This window comes from Hirsutella rhossiliensis (assembly GCF_020360975.1).
Source record: "Hirsutella rhossiliensis strain HR02 chromosome Unknown scaffold00011, whole genome shotgun sequence".
NCBI lineage: Eukaryota > Fungi > Ascomycota > Sordariomycetes > Hypocreales > Ophiocordycipitaceae > Hirsutella > Hirsutella rhossiliensis.
Window position 1 is genome coordinate 2,213,185 of NW_025408677.1, and position 19,425 is coordinate 2,232,609.

General features: G+C 56.7%; 9 protein-coding genes across 9 annotated transcripts; 4 read left to right on the forward strand and 5 right to left on the reverse strand.

Moving 5' to 3' along the window:
• Nucleotides 1–97: 97 nt before the first annotated feature.
• Nucleotides 98–3,004, reverse strand: HRG_09064 (type I phosphodiesterase / nucleotide pyrophosphatase domain-containing protein; the record flags this gene model as incomplete). Its single annotated transcript, XM_044867535.1, has 7 exons — nt 98–660; nt 712–1,163; nt 1,216–2,100; nt 2,150–2,277; nt 2,333–2,624; nt 2,687–2,731; nt 2,790–3,004. The coding sequence occupies 7 exons, from the start codon at nt 3,002–3,004 to the stop codon at nt 98–100; spliced, it is 2,580 nt and encodes an 859-aa protein (XP_044717556.1).
• A 419-nt stretch (nt 3,005–3,423) lies between these two features.
• Nucleotides 3,424–4,014, reverse strand: HRG_09065 (uncharacterized protein; the record flags this gene model as incomplete). The annotated part of the gene is made up of 3 exons (XM_044867536.1): nt 3,424–3,575; nt 3,681–3,728; nt 3,846–4,014. The coding sequence occupies 3 exons, from the start codon at nt 4,012–4,014 to the stop codon at nt 3,424–3,426; spliced, it is 369 nt and encodes a 122-aa protein (XP_044717557.1).
• A 979-nt stretch (nt 4,015–4,993) lies between these two features.
• HRG_09066 (PINIT domain-containing protein) lies at nt 4,994–7,080 on the forward strand (the record flags this gene model as incomplete). Its single annotated transcript, XM_044867537.1, has 8 exons — nt 4,994–5,156; nt 5,330–5,521; nt 5,609–5,686; nt 5,769–6,076; nt 6,206–6,311; nt 6,363–6,406; nt 6,485–6,588; nt 6,639–7,080. The coding sequence occupies 8 exons, from the start codon at nt 4,994–4,996 to the stop codon at nt 7,078–7,080; spliced, it is 1,437 nt and encodes a 478-aa protein (XP_044717558.1).
• An 804-nt stretch (nt 7,081–7,884) lies between these two features.
• On the forward strand, nt 7,885–8,779 carry HRG_09067 (transport protein particle (TRAPP) component domain-containing protein; the record flags this gene model as incomplete). The annotated part of the gene is made up of 5 exons (XM_044867538.1): nt 7,885–8,100; nt 8,152–8,234; nt 8,314–8,431; nt 8,491–8,580; nt 8,648–8,779. The coding sequence occupies 5 exons, from the start codon at nt 7,885–7,887 to the stop codon at nt 8,777–8,779; spliced, it is 639 nt and encodes a 212-aa protein (XP_044717559.1).
• Nucleotides 8,780–9,126: 347 nt separating this feature from the next.
• Nucleotides 9,127–10,528, reverse strand: HRG_09068 (lactate/malate dehydrogenase, NAD binding domain-containing protein; the record flags this gene model as incomplete). Its single annotated transcript, XM_044867539.1, has 7 exons — nt 9,127–9,267; nt 9,335–9,479; nt 9,540–10,002; nt 10,087–10,174; nt 10,247–10,357; nt 10,411–10,442; nt 10,516–10,528. The coding sequence occupies 7 exons, from the start codon at nt 10,526–10,528 to the stop codon at nt 9,127–9,129; spliced, it is 993 nt and encodes a 330-aa protein (XP_044717560.1).
• A 733-nt stretch (nt 10,529–11,261) lies between these two features.
• On the forward strand, nt 11,262–12,320 carry HRG_09069 (zinc finger domain-containing protein; the record flags this gene model as incomplete). The annotated part of the gene is made up of 1 exon (XM_044867540.1): nt 11,262–12,320. The coding sequence occupies one exon, from the start codon at nt 11,262–11,264 to the stop codon at nt 12,318–12,320; it is 1,059 nt and encodes a 352-aa protein (XP_044717561.1).
• An 856-nt stretch (nt 12,321–13,176) lies between these two features.
• On the reverse strand, nt 13,177–13,898 carry HRG_09070 (ribosomal l28e protein family domain-containing protein; the record flags this gene model as incomplete). The annotated part of the gene is made up of 5 exons (XM_044867541.1): nt 13,177–13,348; nt 13,409–13,533; nt 13,597–13,620; nt 13,679–13,773; nt 13,847–13,898. The coding sequence occupies 5 exons, from the start codon at nt 13,896–13,898 to the stop codon at nt 13,177–13,179; spliced, it is 468 nt and encodes a 155-aa protein (XP_044717562.1).
• Nucleotides 13,899–14,784: 886 nt separating this feature from the next.
• HRG_09071 (protein precursor) lies at nt 14,785–15,177 on the forward strand (the record flags this gene model as incomplete). Its single annotated transcript, XM_044867542.1, has 1 exon — nt 14,785–15,177. The coding sequence occupies one exon, from the start codon at nt 14,785–14,787 to the stop codon at nt 15,175–15,177; it is 393 nt and encodes a 130-aa protein (XP_044717563.1).
• A 683-nt stretch (nt 15,178–15,860) lies between these two features.
• Nucleotides 15,861–16,972, reverse strand: HRG_09072 (fatty acid hydroxylase superfamily domain-containing protein; the record flags this gene model as incomplete). Its single annotated transcript, XM_044867543.1, has 2 exons — nt 15,861–16,650; nt 16,719–16,972. The coding sequence occupies 2 exons, from the start codon at nt 16,970–16,972 to the stop codon at nt 15,861–15,863; spliced, it is 1,044 nt and encodes a 347-aa protein (XP_044717564.1).
• Between the last annotated feature and the right edge of the window lie 2,453 nt (nt 16,973–19,425).

Sequence of the window (19,425 nt, forward strand, 5' to 3'; positions counted from 1 at the left end):
GTTTTACGGAATGAATCAACCGCGAAATATGATTGTCTTTTTCTGTACGTCGCCTGTCGCATTCGATGTCCGCGTGTAAGTCGAGGCGGCAGAGGCGCTACCTTGCGCCGAGCTGGAATAGAAGCCCCCCTAAACCAACGTTGACGGCCAAATGCTGACCCAGACTCCAGGCCATGCAGTAGAGGTACTTGGGCGAGAAGACTGTCCAGATGAACAAATGTGTTCGCAGCGCAGTGCAAGCCGCCATGACAAACGCCGCACTGGCCGTCGTGAAAAGGGTAAGCAGAGTGAGGTGGTGGCGGAAGACATGGGCTTGGCCTTTTCTGCACTTGCGCAAGAGCAGAGAGTTGGTGGCCAAAGTCCAGAAAATAGGTCCGGCCCAGTTGCCTATGAATGTGAGGACGCCAACATACATGATGTTGAAGTCGTTGACGCCATTGTACGCGCTCGACAAATCGACAGAGGAGATCGCATTGGAGCCGCCAAAGGCGAAGAAGAACGTGTTCTGGAGTAAGATGGCTGAGGCGGTGATCTCGGGCACGGAAAGCTCGTCGCGCCCGAGACTGTAGCACATGGCCGAGGCCAGGAGGAGCAAAGGGATGTTGGTCGCACGAGACTGTGTCATTGCCAAGAGGGTGTACAGGTGACGGAGGAGTCGCACTAGAAGCCCGTGTCAGTCCTCGCTTTGATCAATGAAAGGGAGCGGCTTACCAGATGGCATGACATGTCGACCACCCCTATTTCTTTGGTACACGGCGACCGCCGCAAGCACCGTCATGAGCAGGAAAACGATTCGCGCTCTGGATGTCAGCGATGGACCCTCGAGTGCATCATTGAGCTTCTTGGCAAGGCCCGCCACAAGCTCAGGGGCATCTTCGGCCGTGAAGGCCAATTTGAAGATGAAGCCTGCAGAAACAAGGGTAAATGTCAGGCTCAAGGCAACGATGACAGGGATGCCGCGCAGGTCGAGAAGCATTTGAATCAAGACAGATATGTACGTCAGGCTGACCAATGCCCAAACAAGCCGTGGATTTGGGGCAAGAAACATCTTGACGATGTCGGGCTCGCCTGCGAACTTCTGACCTGTCTGGTTCCAGCCTCTTGCTAAGCGCAAGGCCCCCAGGGATAGGAGGTGGCCGATTGCAGACGACAGCCGCGCCGTTCTAGGTTCCAATTAGTCTTCTGCGCAGAGCTGGACACGGCGCACCACGTTACCTCGATATGGCTCGCGAGCCAAGCCACGCTATCCAAAGTGTGGAGGACCAATACCAAAAGTGCTGTTCCTCCTCCACATAGCTGCTTGCGAACATCATAATGCCGTATGACATGGTGATGAGTAGGAGAGGCGCGAAGTGAGCAGCTTTGCACGCGCCTTGTAGCATTGCAACCGCGCCAGAGCCGATGGCGGCCGCAATGGCCAAGCCCTGGCCGATAAATATCCGGGACATGTCATAGTTGGACGCCATGCTGCTCATCAGGTCTTGAGCCTTGCGCAGCCATGCTGACGTCTCAGTGAGCCAGACGTGGTCGACCTCGGCAGCAGGCGACAGTGAAGCTGCTTGCTTGCCGATCTTGCGCCATTCGCAGGCCAGCTCATGAACGCTTGTGGCTTCCAATGCACATGGGTTGATGGTGTTGTGAATATCAAAGAGCTCTTTTCCAAAAGTAGCAGTCACAATATCGAGAATCTGCTGGGCATTGCGCACAAGAATCTGAACCTTGTCGTTGGAACTGGGCCAGAACGGCAGAAATTCTGGAATAAAGGCTCCAAGGTTGTTCTTGGAGATGGGAAAGCCGAGCAGCGTGGCGATGGTCGGGGCAATGTCTGACTGCTCTACTGTTGTGTAGTAGTCAAACTCGTCGCCGGGCCGCGTTGGAGCAGGCAGCTTTTGCGAGATATCCCGGAGCTTTGGGGACAGAAAAACCAATGCGGGCGACGTCTCGCCGGGGGAGGAAGCTCCGTGATTGCCGGCATCATTCATGCCGTGGTCGCCGCACAGAACCAAGAGTGTTGACTGCAAGTGATGTTTGGATTCCATGGCCTTGTATATGGTCTCGACTACGTCATCCATTTCACGCTGTTTTGGAAGCATGTTGGAGCTGCGCGGCGTCAGCGGCGAACTTGGCTGCTGTGGTGGAGAGAGAGTACCTTCTGGGTCCAGCTTTGTGGCCAATGTGGTCGAGTCCAAGGTAGTGCAGCACCATCAAGCCCCAGTCACTTCTTTCAAGCTCGGCAGCGATGTTTCGCGTGACGTTGTGATCCACCTCAGTGAAGTCCTTGACGAGAATTAGCTGTGAGCTACGATGGGTGAACGAGAGAGGGCAACCCTACCGAGACGAAGAAGCTCGTTGTCCCGTCGTGCCGATCAAAGGTATCCGGAAATAGCTTCAGCCAAGTATCGTCACCGTACATGAGGAGCTTGCCTTTGCCGGCGGCCTTGAGCTGGGCCAGCCAGGTGTCTTGAGTGGCCAGTGTGGACGAGGTGTCGGCTTCATTGATGTTGAGAATGAGGTCAACAAACGAGGGAATAGATCCGGTGGTGATAGCCTTGATCCTGGGCATGGTCACCGTCGGAGACCGAGCATTGGCCGTGAAGGGGATGGCGGCGCCATCACGGATGAGACTAGGAGAGGCCGTGAGAAGGAAGCCGCTGCTAGGCAAGGAGGCGAGGGCGAGGGAGCACACCTCTGTGTGTACTTGAAGCCGGAGCCGTCTGAGTAAACAAAATCACTGTCATGGCAGTCAGTAGCTGCCCGCTCGCATCGGTACCGAGTTGGCCTCTACTTGCCTTCTCAACGCATCGACGACCATGAAGATCAGCCGATCGAAGGGGGCGCCGGGCGCCGGGCCTTGGCCGAGAGCCTCATGGTCGGCCAAGCCCGGAAGAAAGGGTTTGTGAGGGAAGAATCCGGTGGCAAAGACGACAATGGACAGTGGTATAAAGAGGTTGGCAATGACAAGCACAAGGGTGCATAGCAGCGACCCATCTCGAGTGGCCACCATGTCCACTCGCGAGAAGGAGGCGAGATGAGAGTCGCGAAAAGGGGACAGGTTCCGTCAAGGGCCACAATTGCAATCCATCAGAGACGATCCGTATTGACGGGGCGGATCCCGATGGCTGCAGCACGCGAAGTTAAGTTGTCGCTTGCTGTTGGCGTCGTTGTTTGACACGGGAGCTTCCAGGTTGGTGTACCTTGATAACCTTGCGGGTCCTCCACCAGGTCCCCTGTTGATTGTACTGTAGCGGCGCCTGCGCCACACCTACTAGGGAGGAACCTAGTAAACACCACCAGGGAAAGTGCCTGTTTCTACAAATTACTTTATCACGGATTATCTTGTAGGACTGGGTCGAGAACAGTGAGAAGACGAGCAAGGGGAGTGAAACCCGGGCGACCGGATTTTGAGTTTATGTTTCATTTACTTCATTGCGGATCCTTGGTCTTATTCCTCCTCTTGGCTGCCAGCCTGTCGCTGTACTTTTTGAAGACAACAGACGACTTTTTCGGTTTCCTCTTCTCAACACGCTTCTTGCCCGTCGAGGCCTTGGACGGCTCCTTAGAATCCACCTCCATGACTGCGCGGACAAGCATGTCAGCGGTGAAGGAGTGACAGAATCTCCAAGGAAGAATGATGGCAGCCATGATCGGGGAAAGAGAGAGAAAGTCGAGAAGAAGCGTACCATTATCGTCGACATCGGCCTCGGCCTCGTTGGCGTCGTCGTCGTTTACTGAAACTCATTATCAGTCCAAGATCCATTTCCAATTTTCCCTTGGTATCTATTCCGCCCGTTGGGAGCAGACCAAGTTTTCACGCTAGATGTAGAGAAAAGAGGCATTTTTCTTACTCTCCATGGCCACATCTCTGAGGCTGGCCTTGGGCTTGGGCTGCTTTGCCAGGTCCAGCAGCTTGGCCGAGAGACGCTCATCTCGCGCAAGCTCTGCAGGGCCGAAGACGGTGGCAGCCTTGCGCCGGTTGTTTTGCTTCTTGGAGCTCGATCGTGAGCTTTTGGCCATCTTTGCGACAGTGTGTGCCGGTGAGGCCTGTGAGGATTTTGCGCGGAAATTGAACACCAGGATTGTCGTAGGTGGGAGCGAGAGTGAACGGGCGTTGAGAGGGTGACATTTTTTCCCCCTCCCTCTTCTGACGGCAGGCAGCGAGTCTTGGTTGTGGCAGGGTGTGGCTGAACTCTCAAGTAATTTACCTACGGATACGGTGGTGAAGGAAAAAAGTAACTTGTCATCAGATGGTAGATACCAACTGAATGTATGTGCCTTGGCACGACCCATCGAGTATCTACTTGAATGAACACTCGTACCTCTCTCAACGGACATGGCCAGGCCCAGGTACCTTGTCCTGCCTGTCTTTGTCGTCAAGACGTAGCCAAGCCGGAGCCTGATGCCCTTGCCTTCACCTTTGGCACCTTCGTCAGAGAGGTGCGGAATGGAATGGAGGATCCATGGCCGCTCTCACCCATCTATGCACTCCCTCGAGGCACTTGTCGTCCTGGCAGTTGGCTCGCAGCTGACCGAAGCCACCACTTCTTGACCCTATTTTTTTCCCTTCCCCAAACCTTAGCGCGGCGCAGTCTCTGTCGTGACTCCATGCCTTGTCGAGGCCGCCGCCGCCGCCGCTGCTGCCACGAGCCCTCGACCACCCACCAACCTCGAGCCGTCAACATCCTGCTCGCCGGTCTGGCCGCCGCCATCAGACCCCTCGAGCAGTGACCCGGGGTGCGCCAGACCTCGACATCTGTCCGGTGGCTAGACTGGGCCGATCCTCCGACGAGCACCGAGTCCCCGATTCCTACGGCCGCACCGCAGCCCCGGCACCTCCTTCCTTCCCCAACGCCGACGCCCTCCTGCCTCGGTCTGAAAGCTCAAGACGCTGCCTCTCTCCCGCCCACAGCTGCCTTTCATGAGGCCCCGCAGCTGAGGCTACCGCTGCCCACCCGTCGCTCCTGCCCCTCGAGCCGCGCAGCTACCTGCGCCCACCATGGCGTCACCATTGCCTCCCATTTCACGGCAGGAAGTGTCCCAGCTCGTCAGGCAGGTGCAGGGAAATCAGCTCTTCAACCGCCAGCTGTCCTCGGTCTGCCAAGTCAACGGCCTCAAAAGCACCGGCGTCAAGGCCGACCTCCAACGCCGTATTGTTTATCGTGAGTGGCGGCGCGCACCCATTCCCCCTCTCCTTTCGTCCTCTTCTCTTTTCCCTCCTTCTGTCTTTTTATTGCAACGCTCGTCTTTGGGATGCCGCTATTTTACCTTGCAGCTGTTGGTTGGCCCCTTCTCTTGACTGTCGTGGCTGACCTCGCCTGCCCATGGAATCCAGTCATCCAGGAAACAGTCAACGCCAACGACGTGTCACGATTTCACCAGGTCCGTCAGAGCATCGCCAACGCATTCGCGCAACGATCCAGCCCCTCGTCCAAATCTGCCGCTGCCGCTCGAAGCAGCAACCCGACGTCGTCGCACTCGTCGCTGTCAACGCAATTTGCGTCCCCGATGCCTTCGTACAGCAACGGCACCAACGCCTACCAGCAGCGAACATATCATGACGCTTCTTCTACGGCTTCCACTGGCCATGCGCCTGCCACGCCGTATACTCCAGCCGCACCGTCCCTGACCTTTAAGCCGAGCCCCTTTTACAGGGTCGAGACTCCCGTCAGTACACTGCGTGTCTGCGAAGGCAAGTCGCTTGTCCAATTTTTTGCAGTCTTTTGCGCCGTGGAGCGTGTCGAGTTGCTGACTTCCCTTCTTGAACTGTCTAGTCATGACACAGCACAGAAACTCAATCAACATACCCCTCAAGCTGAGCGATCATCCGGCGCTTCAGCGTTGTCTCAGCGACAAGTCCTGCCGGGTCATGATATTTTGTGCTGGCGAATCATCTGGCCTTCAAGATATCGTCTTTCCCCACCAATCCGAACTTAAGGTCAACAGCGGCGAGATCAAGGCGAATCTACGAGGCCTGAAGAACAAGCCAGGGTCTACGAGGCCCGTGGATGTCACCAACGCGTTGCGCCTGAAAACAAACCAGGCCAATAGCATCGATTTCACCTACGCGTTGACGAGCAAGGTAAGATGCCCCCCCCCTTCTTCCCTACCCTGTCCTCGTGGCCACTGCCTCGTCCTGCTTTGACAAGGGGTTTTCGCAGGCCATCGGCCCCACCCCGTCTCTGAGAACTTGCTGACCCCAAAATGACAGAAATTCTACCTCATTGCTAATCTCTGCAAAATCATTTCAGTCCCTGAACTTGTTTCCGCCGTGTCTACCCGCCGGAGGATACCGAAAGAATCAGTCATCGCGGAACGTAAGTACATTCTTCTGGCGCAAATCATGCAGCCTGCTGATTTTCTCGCAGTGAACAAGAAAGCCCAGGACCCCGACGTCGTGGCAACCTCTCAGGTCTTGTCCCTAAAATGCCCTCTTTCATACATGAGGCTGGATATTCCTTGTCGGAGCTTGAGTTGCACACATGTTCAGTGCTTTGATGCGACATCGTATCTCCAGCTGCAGGAACAAGGGCCGCAGTGGCTTTGTCCCATTTGCAACAAGTCGGCTCCGTATGAGCAGCTGGCGGTTGATGAGTGAGTCTCCCTTTTTGGCCCTCGTGGATTTGGTGCTGACAGCCAGCTAGCTACGTTAGGGATATTCTTGAGAATACCCCTAAAGATTTGGAGTCAGTCACCATCGAGCCCAACGGCCGATGGCTGATTAAGCCGTCCCAAGATGACCATCAGGACACGGCCAACGACACATCGTTGGAGGACGATGACTTGGTGGAAATATCCGAAGCCAATGTTGCGGGCGGGCGTCGGATGGAGACTCCCAGAACATTCACGCCGAGTGTCAGAACACCCGCTTCCAGCGGCAGAGATGGCTCGGCAGGCGCCCCTCGAGGTGCCGCCTCGTTCAGTACTAAGCGACCAGCACCAGCAGTTATTGACCTTACTGGGGACTCGGACGACGAGGAGCCCGTGGAACGGCCCAGCAAGCGGCAGAGCACAGCAACAAACGGGGTTCGCGATGGTAGTAGCCTTGGTTTCCTGAGTGAGTCGCCTGTTGACATGAATCCTTAGTCGGGATCCCGTCCAGCGCAACGACGCCGTCGGCGACGAGCACATATCCCGGATGACGGGGATGTCGGCAATCATGCTGAGGCATGAGAGATTTCTGTTTCGAGTTGATTTTCCAGGCCACGCGCAAGAGGCGTTTACGGCAGACGGACGGTTGAAAAAAAGGATTCCCCTTTCCGTGATTGATTTCATTTCTGGCGTTGGCAGGTGGTCGTGAAGTGCCGGGGGTCGAGATCGACGACTTCAGGAGAGCTGCCTGATTCCCTTTGTCGCTTGCCTTGCTGCTAGACATGATGTCGTCGGACGACGGTTGAGAATAAGGGTTCAAGATTTGGTCTGCAAGATTTGCGACGGACGCGCGAGTCGGGGGACGAACGATTTGATAGTATGATGCTGCATGAATGAGCTGTGCCCCAACACAGACGCCTTTTGAAGTCTGGACAGGCAACAGCTTCTGGAGATAATACAGACATTTCTACGGCCGCACGAAGTGGTAATGACAGGAGCATGGTGCCCGACTGCCCATCGTCTCTCACCCGGCAAATGACTTGGACTGCCCCGCGCCAGCCTTGCCCCGCGTTCGCCAAGGCGCTAATCAGCCGCCTTGTCGTCACGTGCTGCCGCAGCTTGCTTCTTCGAGCTTCCCGGTGACGTCCCGATTTTGTGTACCACCGCCCTCAGACACCTGCATCCTTTGCCTCTTCCGTAATCGACTCGACCGACGCGTCCTTCCCATCTCCGAGACACGCCAAAACTCACGCTTCTTCAACCGCAAGCCCGGCGCAGTCTCGATCTGATCATCCAATCATGTCTCTAGAACCCGTCATGCCGCCCTACAACGCCACCGACCCGTCGGCCACGTTCCTCTCCTCGTCGTGCCTCGACTTCTTGCTCATCGAGCTGGTGCCCCTCGCCTACCGCGTCACGAGCGAGCGAGACGCGCCCGCGCCCTACTCGGACTCGAATGGCGGCGCCGGCGCCGGCCAGGGCGGCCCAGCCGTCGGGTCGGGGGCCAGTCGCGCCGTCAGCTCCGGCTCGGTGCTTGTTGCGGGCTCCGGGTCGACGCTGCGCAAGGTGGATGAGGACGAGGAGCTTGATGCAGTGCACTTTCGGCTCGAGTCTCTTGGGTACAGGGTCGGGCAGGGGCTGGTCGAGCGGTACGTCTGTCCTCTTCCCTCGCCAGTCTCTCTCTCTCTCTACACGTCCCGACTGAACGTCGCCCCCGCTCCTCCGCAGGTTCTCCAGAGATCGCCCTCGGTTCAACGATACACTCGATGTTATCAAGTTTCTCTGCAAAGACCTCTGGTCACTAGTCTTTGGCAAGAACATCGATAACCTGAAAACAAATCACCGCGTACGTCACCTCGCCGCAACAAACCGCCGTTAGTTGCTGGCCACTTACACACGGCTTAGGGAGTCTACGTCTTGACGGACAATGTATTCCGCCCATTTTCAAGAATGAGCACCGAGGCAGGTGGCCAAGCAGTTATTCGTGCGCAACCGGTACGTTTCGAGCTTGTCCCTTCTTTTCGTGTCCAAAGTATCTTGTCGTGTGCTCACGACCAGTCAGTTCCTCTGGTTTCCCTGCGGCATAGTGCGAGGCGCTCTGGCTGCCTTGGGGATGAATGCCACTGTCCAAGCCGAGATCAACGACCTCCCAGGAGCCGTATTTCAGATCAAAACCCTCCCCGCCAAGTCATAGCCACCGGCCTCGTCAACCAATCGCAACCAAGCTCTGGCGCCCGCCCAATGCCTCGCCCACACTCAACACAGCACCAACGACTGCTGGAGCAACCCGACGCCCCGTCCAATCACCTCCGTCCTCAGCCTAGCAATCAAATGCACCCCAGCATCTAGATGGCTGATGAGAAACGGCAATCAATGGACGGGGGTGGAACGGCGGTACAGCACTTCACAGCCTGTGAGAAGAGCGCATCATCAGCAAGTCGGGCCTCGATCGTATATTTAAAGCCTAGCTTCATAGCTACTGCCAACAAGACAGGCGCCCTTTCTTCCGAAAAGTCGCTTCATGGGGTCTCGGGGGGCTAATCACTTTTGGGGCGGGTTGTGGGCGAAGTCGATGCCCTTCTTAATGTTACCCTTGAGGTCCTCAGTAGCCTTGTCCAGCAGCTTCTTCTCCTTGTCGGTGATGCCCTCCAAGGGGTTTCTGGCCTTCTCAGCTCCGTTGGGCTAAGAAGAGAAATGGTTAGCCATGGTTAGCCCTAGGACAACAGCAAAGAAAACTGGGCAGCCATACCCCAAGCTCAATCGGGACGGAGAAGAAGTCGCATTTGGTCGCCTTGGCAATGGCATCGCCTCCTGGAACGCCAGGGAGGTAGACGTAGCTCGGCTCAACGAGACCCTTCTCGCCCTTGACAGCCCGAAGAAGCTTCTCGGCAAATCTAGGGAGGGGTGTATTAGTCAGGCTGGTTGACAGACGTTCATCTCACGCGTGGACTAACCGGAACCCGGCATATGCCATGGAAAGGGTGGCTGAACCAGCGCCATCCTTGGCCTTTACGACCTCGTCGCCACCAAACTGGACACGGTTGACGAGGTTGTCGTACTTGTCATCAGGAATCTTGACAGCGGGAGAGGCTTGGCTGAAGAGGGGCACAATGGTTTCGCCAGAATGGCCGCCAATGACGGGCACAGTGAGCTTCTGGGGTTCGGACTGGCCGGTGATTTCCGCAACAAAGGTCTCGGCGCGGACGATGTCGAGGGTGGTGACACCGAAAAGACGCTGGGCATTGAAAACCTTCTTGGCCTTGAGGACCTCGGCAGAGATGGGGACGGTCGAGTTGACAGGGTTCGAGATGACGAGGATAAAGGCCTTTGGGGCGACCTCGGCGGCAATCTCAATCAAGCCTTTGACAATGCCGGCATTAATGTTGAAGAGATCGTCGCGGGTCATGCCGGGCTTGCCTAGAAAACAGCCAAAGCCAGTCAGTACGGATTTTGCAAGGTTGAGGCAGCATCCATGGCCAAGCGCAGCGGGGTCTTTCTCACGTGGGATGCCGGCGGGGATGACGATGATGTCGGCATTCTTGAAGGCGGCCTTTGCACCATCGTCGGCAGGGAGGTGGCCGGAGATTTTCTGGAGCCGTCAGGTTAGCTCCATTGCAAGGCTCGTGAATAAAGGCAGCTGTTAGCTGGGACAAAGGCTTACCGCACGAGAGGAAATGTGGGAGAGGTCGGCAGCAACACCCGGGGTGTTGACGACATCGTAGAGAGCCAGCTCGTCGATGAGCGGGCTGGTCTTGAGGAGCAGCGACAGCGGCTGTTGGGAGCAGTCAGCTCCGGTATCCATCTCGGCAAGTCGTCAATGCACACCTGGCCGATGCCACCAGAAGCACCCGCAACAACTGCATCGAGAGAGCGTCAGCTTGGGAGCTCCCGCGCGGGTGCGGGGTTGAGGTGAGGGGCAGCGCGTCGTACCAGCCTTGACCATGGTGAAGAGTGCACGCGTGGATGGAACGAGGTTGGCTGGAAAAATGAGCAGCCGGATGCTTGCGAGAGGGGATAGTGTTCCAACAAGCTTACTATTGGAAGGGAGCTCGTTGATGTGGAGGAAGAGGCGGGCAACGGAGCTGTCGAGGGATGGATGGTGGGGGAGGGGAAGAGGGGAAGGCAGGCTTGGCTTGCGAGACAGACACGAGCTTGACCTGTATGGCCTCGGCCCGCTTACCGAGGGGCCATGACGACTAGATACTTTTCGAACAACCCCTTTTCCAGGTACAATAGTTAAGTTACCATGATTTCTCCATGCCATAGGGCCCCCTTGACAAAACTGCTCGTTTATGCAACCAACATGGTTTCGCTTTCATATTTTAGCATTCATAGTATCCACGGATGGCCTTTAATTACCCGTACCTGTTGAAGAAGGCAGACCCGCTCAAGGTCACGGCCAAGGCAGTGAGACCGGCTAAGTTACTTTATATCACTCCGAAGCCATTTGGTGGCAGCAAAAAGCTTCAAGGTCATGTCGAACTTCCATCCACGTCGTCCGTAGTCCCATAGCCAACATGTGGCTGATGCTGAGAAGCATGATGCTCCAGGCTATTTCTCCACGTTCGCCTTCTCCCATTCGTGAAGGCCATACCGGCCTGCTGTAACATCTGCATCCTCGTCGCCAAACCACGGTTCTCTTTACCAAGAAGCAGCACTTGCAACACAGCGGGAACATGGCAAAAGTCGCAGCCGACTTCGCCTTTGTTTCGGCCCTCGACACCACACTCCCTCTGCGCAGAATTGGCATGGGTCACTGCGGCTCCGTCTGGGCCAGGCCTGATGCCACGCTCCGCAGTGACGACGTTGTCCTCAAGCGCGAGGACGGCAGCCCGGGACGCTCCTTGCCCAACGAGCACGTCGTCCACCTGCATCTCGTAAAGGCCCTGCGTGGCCTGCAGCCCGACCTTGCTCCGGTCAACGTGCCCCTGTGCTACGGCTTCCTGCGCGCCAGCCATGTCGATGTGTGGGCGTCGATTCTACCTAGTCTCCATCCCGGATATACACCCTGCAACGCCCTCTTCTCAGAGCGCATCCCGCCCATGGCCAAGATCGTCCGCCAGCTTCTTATCGACAAGTACTGCCCCGTGGGCCTCCAGGGCGCCATCGCCGCCGATGCCAACAACGATGACTGCCTCGTCCGCCCGTACTTGGGGCGTCGCCGCCACCAGTCGTCGCGGCCGTCCCGCTTCGGCGCCTTTAGTCTACGCAACTTTCCCCTGCACGCCGATCAGATGGAGGAGCTGGGCCTCGACCTGTGCGAGTATGCGCGTCCCATGGCGGCCACCCTGGCCGCGATGCACTGGTGCGCCCGCCTCGACGCCAAGGACGTAGAGTTTGTACTCGCTTCGTGTCGACGACCTGCGGCGGACGGGGCGACGCCGACAAGCGACCCTACACATATGGGCAGCAGCATGCCTTTTGTCGCAGGGCAGCTGGGACAGCATTCCATGTGGATATTGGATTTTGACTGCTGCCGTCCCATCACCTTGGACCAGGACGGCGTTGACCAGGCCGTCGTTGCCTTTTTCCGAAACGACCCCTTTTATCCTCTTCCAGGCCGGCCAAGCAATAGCGGCGACGAGAGCGTGTGGCAAGTATTTCGCGACCACTACCTAGCCACCAGCGAGAGGCTACTTGCGAACAAGAAGCAGGACATCCAACAGCTTCCGGCTCGGTTCATCGAGCAGCTGGCTCAGCGGGAACATGATTTCCGAACCAGCCCGATGACGTGAAGAATGAGCCTCGGGAGCTAACAAGGATGTGCACAGCGTGTATGTGGTCGGGGTATCGAGACAGGGCGTCAGGCAAGTAGCATTACGGGGCCCCATTATGGTATTGCACTTGCTTCGTATAGATATAGGAGGTCCCGGAGCCAGGTTTTCCTTCGGGCGTTCACACAGACATGGAGTATAGTGGGCATCGAGAAGGGGCGGCAGAAACAATCGCCATCGGTTGAACGAAGGCAAGGAGGGCGCATAGAACCAAGCGGGAGTTGTCATCGGTCGGAGATCCAGGGGCATCTCCGTCATGTCCCGACCCCAGCTCCCCCGACCCGCCTCGTGGTTCTGCAACAACAGACGCAAGAATGATACAGTATCGTCGACACGCTTCCGCCTGGTAGTAATTACAGGGGCGGTTAAGGGATGCGTACTGTTCCAGAACCTCACAGATGCAGCTTACGTTTCCTTCCCTGTCACAGTGTGCCCATCCCGAAGCTTTAAGAAGCGTCTCAAAGTGCTCCGCCGCAAAGCTCCATTGCATTCACTTTATTGGCCTCACGACGACACTGCCGTACAATCGTTTCAACATGGTCTTGAAGCTTTGATTCAAGGGGAAGGGAGACAGGATGATAATCTCATGTCCATCCTTCCTCCACCGTCCAGGATACCGACATCGTTCCTGAAAGGACCGTTTGCAAATCTAGATGCTCGCCCCAGCCGTCGTTCGAGAAACTCCAAGCTGATGATGCAGTATCATCAGCAATCTGTGAAGACGCCCCCTATCCTGGTGCGTAGAGCCTCACGCGGCCGCCACGAGACTTGTGCACGTTGCACGGAATACAATGTTTCAAGGCGACGTTGCCTTCGTTCAGGACAACTCAGCGGCCTTCTTGGCCTTGTTGCCTCGCAACTTGGGCTCGTGGTCGGGCTTGGGCTTCAGCTGAGTCCGGCGGATGGCAGACACTCGCTCGACGGCGGCTGATCGCAGATCACCGCGGTAGCCGGAGGAGGCGGCATGGTGGGCAACGGCCTTGTAGGTCCTGATTTCGCCAAGATGTCAGCGTCGTCAAGTTTCTGGTTTGCGGCGTCCATCAACTCACTTTCGGTTGGACTTGTTGCCGCCATAGGTGGTCCTGGTGAAGGCCTTGGCGGGCTTGTTGGCGTTGGAGGTCTTCTTGGTGATTACGGTGACACCGCCCTTGTCGTGAGCAACGACGCCAATTGCCTGTTGTTCTGAGCATGAGTGTTCCATTCCATAGTGCGCTCAGTGCTGCCGGGGCCTCTCTACCTTGTCGTTGACGAAACCGGCATGCTGCGGCCGATGTCAGTATCGATGCAGTTGCCTGTCGTTCTGTTCCATCAAAACCTACCTTGCGGCTGCTCTTGTTGGTCAGATTCAGGGGATCCCGAGAGAACTGCACGCCGCCATTGCGGTTGCTCTTGGAGAGGAAGCAGTTGTTGTTTCCTGGCAGTCCGACGTGATCGCTTATTAGCATGCTTTTCGCCAATCCGCACTCGAGGCTGTTATCGAGACTTACGGACAATCTCCCAGACCAAGTCTGGGGAGACGTTGGGGAGCGCAGGGGCCATTGTGCGAGAATTCGGGGATCCGAGACGACGTTCCGGTTTCTTGCAACTTCAACGAGCCAGCAAAGCCCGAGAGGCTCGAAATTGTCTATCGGGGATCACGAAGTGTGGGCTCGCTTAGCTGTCGCTATTGGGGTTAGCGCATCTTGCTGCCTTGTGGCAGGCACTGCGCCTGGGCAGTGGTACTTTATACAATACGGGTACCGCTGTGCGTGGGGTTTGGCAGGTATCGGGGTATTGGCAATCTTATCATAGGCCGGATACGGAGCACGGGGACTCGTACATAAGCTTGAGGCGCCCACGAACAACTAACAGTACCTCTCTCAGCAAACACCCATTGAGAGGAGGATAGGTTCATTACAGTAGCATGTACTCTGCATCGATATGTTAAGGCCTTTTGCAACGGTGCATTCCCCTGACAGCTGGTCAACACCTGCGATTGCTCCAGAGAGAGCAGGGCGCAGCAGCACCTGATAAGGGACTTTAGGTACGTACCTGCTGCATGCGCCTCACTCACTCGCCCCGAGCCCACATGGCACGCATCAAGAGACAAGGCACCGTAGACGCTACACAGTGCCCAGGCCTGCTCTGAGACAATGGGTCCCCTGCGTAAGTTACTCGCATCCGCCGCGCAAGCCCAACCTCCGAAATGCTCCATCCTCTCTCTTTTCGCATCCGCCATCTTCCAACCACGCATGTTGTCCATCTTGAATCTAGTCTGTGACAATAAACCCGGGGCGTCGGTGCCTGCCATGAGAGGCTCGCCGGGTATCCTGCACCTCTAGGATCTCACCAATTCGCTTCTCCTCGCTGTCGCAACCGCCCCGTCTTCAACACTCTCCACCCTGGTCATCGCCCCGACCGCGGTGCCCACCAGCCGTTGCCAGACATGGCCTACAAATACGTCCTCTTCAGCCTTTCCTTGCTCCTCGTCATCGCCGCCACGGCCCTCTTCCTCACGCGATCCCACTGGCGCCACCACGTCCCCGACATGCACCTGCCCGGCGCAGGCTACATCTACTCGCAACTGCCCACCAGCTTCGGCAGCGACATCGAGGCGGGCTTATCCAGCAGCAACTTTGACCTGAGCGCAAACGTCGAGGCAGGCGACAGTCGCGCGGGCCTGGACGATGCCGGAAAGACCGAGGTTCTCAAGATTATGAAGAAGAGGAGAACAACGTTCGACAAGGCTCGCAAGATATACATGGAGAATCGATTCAAAGCAAACGGCATCGGCGCAGACGGACGACCGAGAGATCCCAAGTTTGTCAGCTTCTCGTGAGCGAGACTTGAAAGGCCTTGGGTTTCTGGTCCGTATGCGCAGCGGTCTCGGACGTCATATATCCCTCTCTCTCCACCTGCACCCTGCTTTATTTACCTTACTCTAATGAGCCTGGTGGCTTGACGTCGACCTGTTCCGTCTTTCATTTGTTGGGCATCCGGTTTGAAAAGTCATTAAGTCCCTTGATTCACTTGCGCCTTGGGAGGCGGACTTCAGCCGGTGGACCAAAAACACACTCCCTGCCTTCTTTTTCCTAGTCTTGTTGCTCTTCATGGATGGGAAGGGGTCCGGCTTTGCGTTTGCGAATATTTACTATTGCGCGTCACTCTTGTTCTTCGCTCCTGGGCGGCGTCAATTCTCGTATTGAGGGGGGATCAAATTATTACCGACGATGTATCTATCTACCAAGGCATATGCCTTCGGCTCAGCGACGGCATATACAGGTCATTCGAGATTCCATTCTCGTCTTCCGTTCCAACGCCACTGCCCTCCTGCGCCAAAGCGACACAAGTCAACATCTACGAATTATTGCTATATACAGGAGACTTTCTTCCACCTCACGCTGACCCTACGTCTGCGACAGCTTGACAAGCCGCGCAATTAGGAGCTGTCCCTCGAGCTGACAAAGGCCGGAGGAGAGCAGTAAGTCCGCCACGTCCAAGGTGTCGCCACAAGGGTCCACCCTACTTCAATTTCTTAGCGGCCAGAGCAGGCCCATAGGCACGCTCGTCGTCGCCTTCGATCTCCTTGACGAACTCATCCACTGTTTGGGATTCCTTCTTCCACTGCTTCTCCGACATCTTCTTCTCCTTTTCAAACATCCAAGCCTCGGGCATTTTGTAGGTGCCGCCGAGACGGTCAAAGGCGGTGAAGAACTGGCCATAGTTGACCTCAAAGCGAGAGTGATGAAGCGAGTGGCAGGCGGCACCGTTGACGACAGGGTTGTTTGTGAGATATTCCCCGTCATGGATGAGAATTGACCAAAAATTGACAAAAACGAAGAGCACCACGTAGGCCGTCTTCTGGAGCGGGAAGATGAAGGGGAAGATGTGATAGGGAATCGACTGAGCGAAGCCGTCGAGGGGGTGAAAGGCATGGCTAGCATAAGGAGTCGGCATGATCCACTTGTGGTGAGGCTTGTGGAGGCGCTTGTAGATGAGAGGGTGGTGGAGGTAGCGATGGATCCAGTAAATGCAAAAGTCGGTAAAGAGCAGGAAGAGGGGGAACTGCATGATGTTGTACCACAGTCCGGGCCCTTCATCGGTGGCGTCATAGAGCTTCCCATACCCGCGAACCTCGAGGAGGAAGAGAGGGGCTGTGCAGACGGCCATCAGGGGCATCGACTTGTTTGCCTGCTTGATCTCAAGCCATATTTGGTTCTTGATGAACTTGGGGTGGTGCAGAGTGCGCTTGTCAAAAATGAGCCAGTAGGAGAGGGTGGCGAAGAGGAAGTAGACGATGATGCCGAAGATCCTACGTAAGAAGCACGTTAGCGCCGAGGAACCACGGAGGAAAAATCCTCACGTCTAGGCACGACGCACCAGGTAATGAGGAAGAGCGTCGTAAGCTGACGATATGGGTGGTCGCGGGGAAGCGATGTCATGTAGGCGGCCTGTGATGGCTGGACCTGGATGAACTTGGTGGCGGGCCTATATGTCCAGGACGAGAAGGTCTGCCCTGAGGCATTGACGGCGGTGGCGCGGGGGAAATCGTAAGGGGTAGGGCGCGAGGGAAACAGATACGCGTAGGCGTAGTCGGCGATGAAGGTGTCGGTGAGTTCGAGCACGATGTCCATGGCGGAGGAGCGTCGGGCGTTGAGGGCGCAATGACGTTTCGAGAAGCGACGTTGTCGGCCAACGACGCTTGGAGTATTGGAGGTGTCGGTTTCGCTTCAGCAAGGGCGGAGGCGGGGAGATGGCGACAAGCTCGCAGCTTGTCAGCCAAGAAGTCGGGGTCAGCCCTCTGCAAGTTGAGATTCGGTCGTGCTCCGATGATGTTGTCGTGGGCGCGGGCGCATTCGGGGAGCTGAATATGCCAAGGTGCCTAGAGAGCGTCAGGAGAGAGGTTGAGGGAGAGCAGTATGGGGAATGGCGCAAAAGGGACAGGGTGATGAAGGACCTGGGCTGGACCGGACCGCAAATGTTGGGAGCGGCGAGAAAGTGCTGAGGAAGAGGAAAAGGGGCAAGGATGAGTAGCCGGAGGCGGCAATCTGACTTGTCGGCGAGAGAGGAAGAAAAATAAGAACTGAGGGGGTGGAAAGACACGGATTGATGTATATATGTATGTGATTTAAACTCACCCGTTTGAATGCTGAGTCTGGCCTGATTGAGCAGTGTAGGTAGTTAGGTCTCGGACTGGTTATTTCGCCGCGCGTGTCGTGGCGTTGGGCAAAACCGCTTCATCTGCTTGATAATGACAGAATGTTTCTCGCCGGAGCGACGCGGTTCCGAGCGTGCAAAAGTGGCATGACACGCTACAGCTATGGGGACAGGTAGCCTAGCAGGGGGGCCCTCGGAGGAGAAGAGTACCCCGGGGATCGGCATGATTCGGCCAGCCGTTTGCTAGCACCTGCTGAGGTAAGCTGCCCGGGAGCCGAGGCTTGTCGAGGGGCACTTGTAAGGAACTGGCGACATGCACTGTACGTACACGGAGCCTTCTGTGGCAGTGGGAAGCCTTGGTCCCTCGTGTGTCTGACAGGTATTACTAGGTGCCCCGAGTGTCGCTGTCCCGGGTAGGTACGGTGTGCACAGTATGAAAATGGAGAGATGGAGGAGAGAGGAGTGGGGGGAGTGAGCTGATTGATAACGGGCTCGGCCCGGAGACTCACCTGGTGCTGCTCGCCGTCGCGGTCTACCCGAGCCGAGCTGGCTGGCTGGATGCTGCTTATAACAACGTAGGTAGTTGCTTCGCACCGCCTTGCTACAGCTCTCATCCGTTCTCAATAGTGTCTTGCACCCCCATCCGAGCTTGATGTCGTGCCTCGGACCTGTGAATATACATAAGCCACGCTGCCAGCTCTTCTCACTCGCCCTCTGGCTGCCCAGTAGCCCCAAAACACTCGCATGCATCTACGGACTACACGACGTCAACTCCAAGCCTCGTCAAGAGGAGTGTGTGTGTGTGTGTGTGTGTGTATTTTCCGTCCAGCGGCCGTAAGGCCGCTCAGGTCCCGGATGGGGCACAGGACGTGCTGAGCTAGGCTATCGAGAAAATCCTGCCACAGTAGGCCTCACCCAGCGCTTCTTGCAAGGCCTCGCAAGGGCGAGCTGTCGGGCTCAATCCCCGGAGACGGCTTTCCTACCCCCTCCACCGGTAGGTTGTCGCTAAGCCCGTCAATACAAGTGTCCGTGGCTATCCTCTGCAGCCAGCCTTCCCGAAGTCCATCCAGCATTTCATCGGCTCTAAGGCGCTCAGTGTCGGAGCCTGGTGCCCGTCAGCGGGTCGTCCAGGCGCGTGGCGATTGCCACAATGGTCAACCCTTGGTTTTGTCCGGTCAGAATTCTCTCGCTCTCTCGCTAACGCTGCTGTCGCAGTCCATGCTTCGGTAACCAGGCGATGGAAATAGCGCAGGAGCGGCGGCAGGAAAACCCTCGAAGGAATCAGAGGCTGTCGTGCAGCTTGCCTTCAGGAGAAAACCTGCGCAACCAGCCACCGTTGTTTAGAAGGGCGGGCCTTCCAATACCCACAGCTCCTTGGTTCCGAAGGAAGCTGTGAGGTCCGTGTGGACGTGTTGTCGAGACCGGCTTTGCAGAGGAATATGAACTCTCCTAATGTCTTCCTCTGTGCTGTTAGGGCCACGATGGACCCGGGCAGCAAAAGCGCGGTCGGGTGGCCTGCAAATCCGGCCCCCTGCTAGCGAGCCGCTAACAGCTCTGACGGGGGAAGAATTTTTACAGGGGAGAGTTGGTCAAGAGGAGTGTGGAGTATGGGTGTGGCCAGTGTAGGGTAGCTCCGCCGGACTGCACTTGCGCAGCTCTTACGGATACATATTACATCGCCCCTTCGGGTTGCCTCGCATCGGCTTGCAGCAGCTTCTTCCAGTGAACAGGTTACGTATGCTGCATCGGTGACACTTGTGTGCTTGTGTTGGCTGCGCGTCCGAGTAGACGATCAAGGCCTCACCTTCCAATACCGGGCTTCGGATAGCATGGTTGGATCAGAACCAGCCACCGGGAGTGGGTACAGTACGCCAGGCCAAAAGGCTATCCGCAGTTCCGAGTACTTTGTGCTTCACGAGCAGCCAAGGCA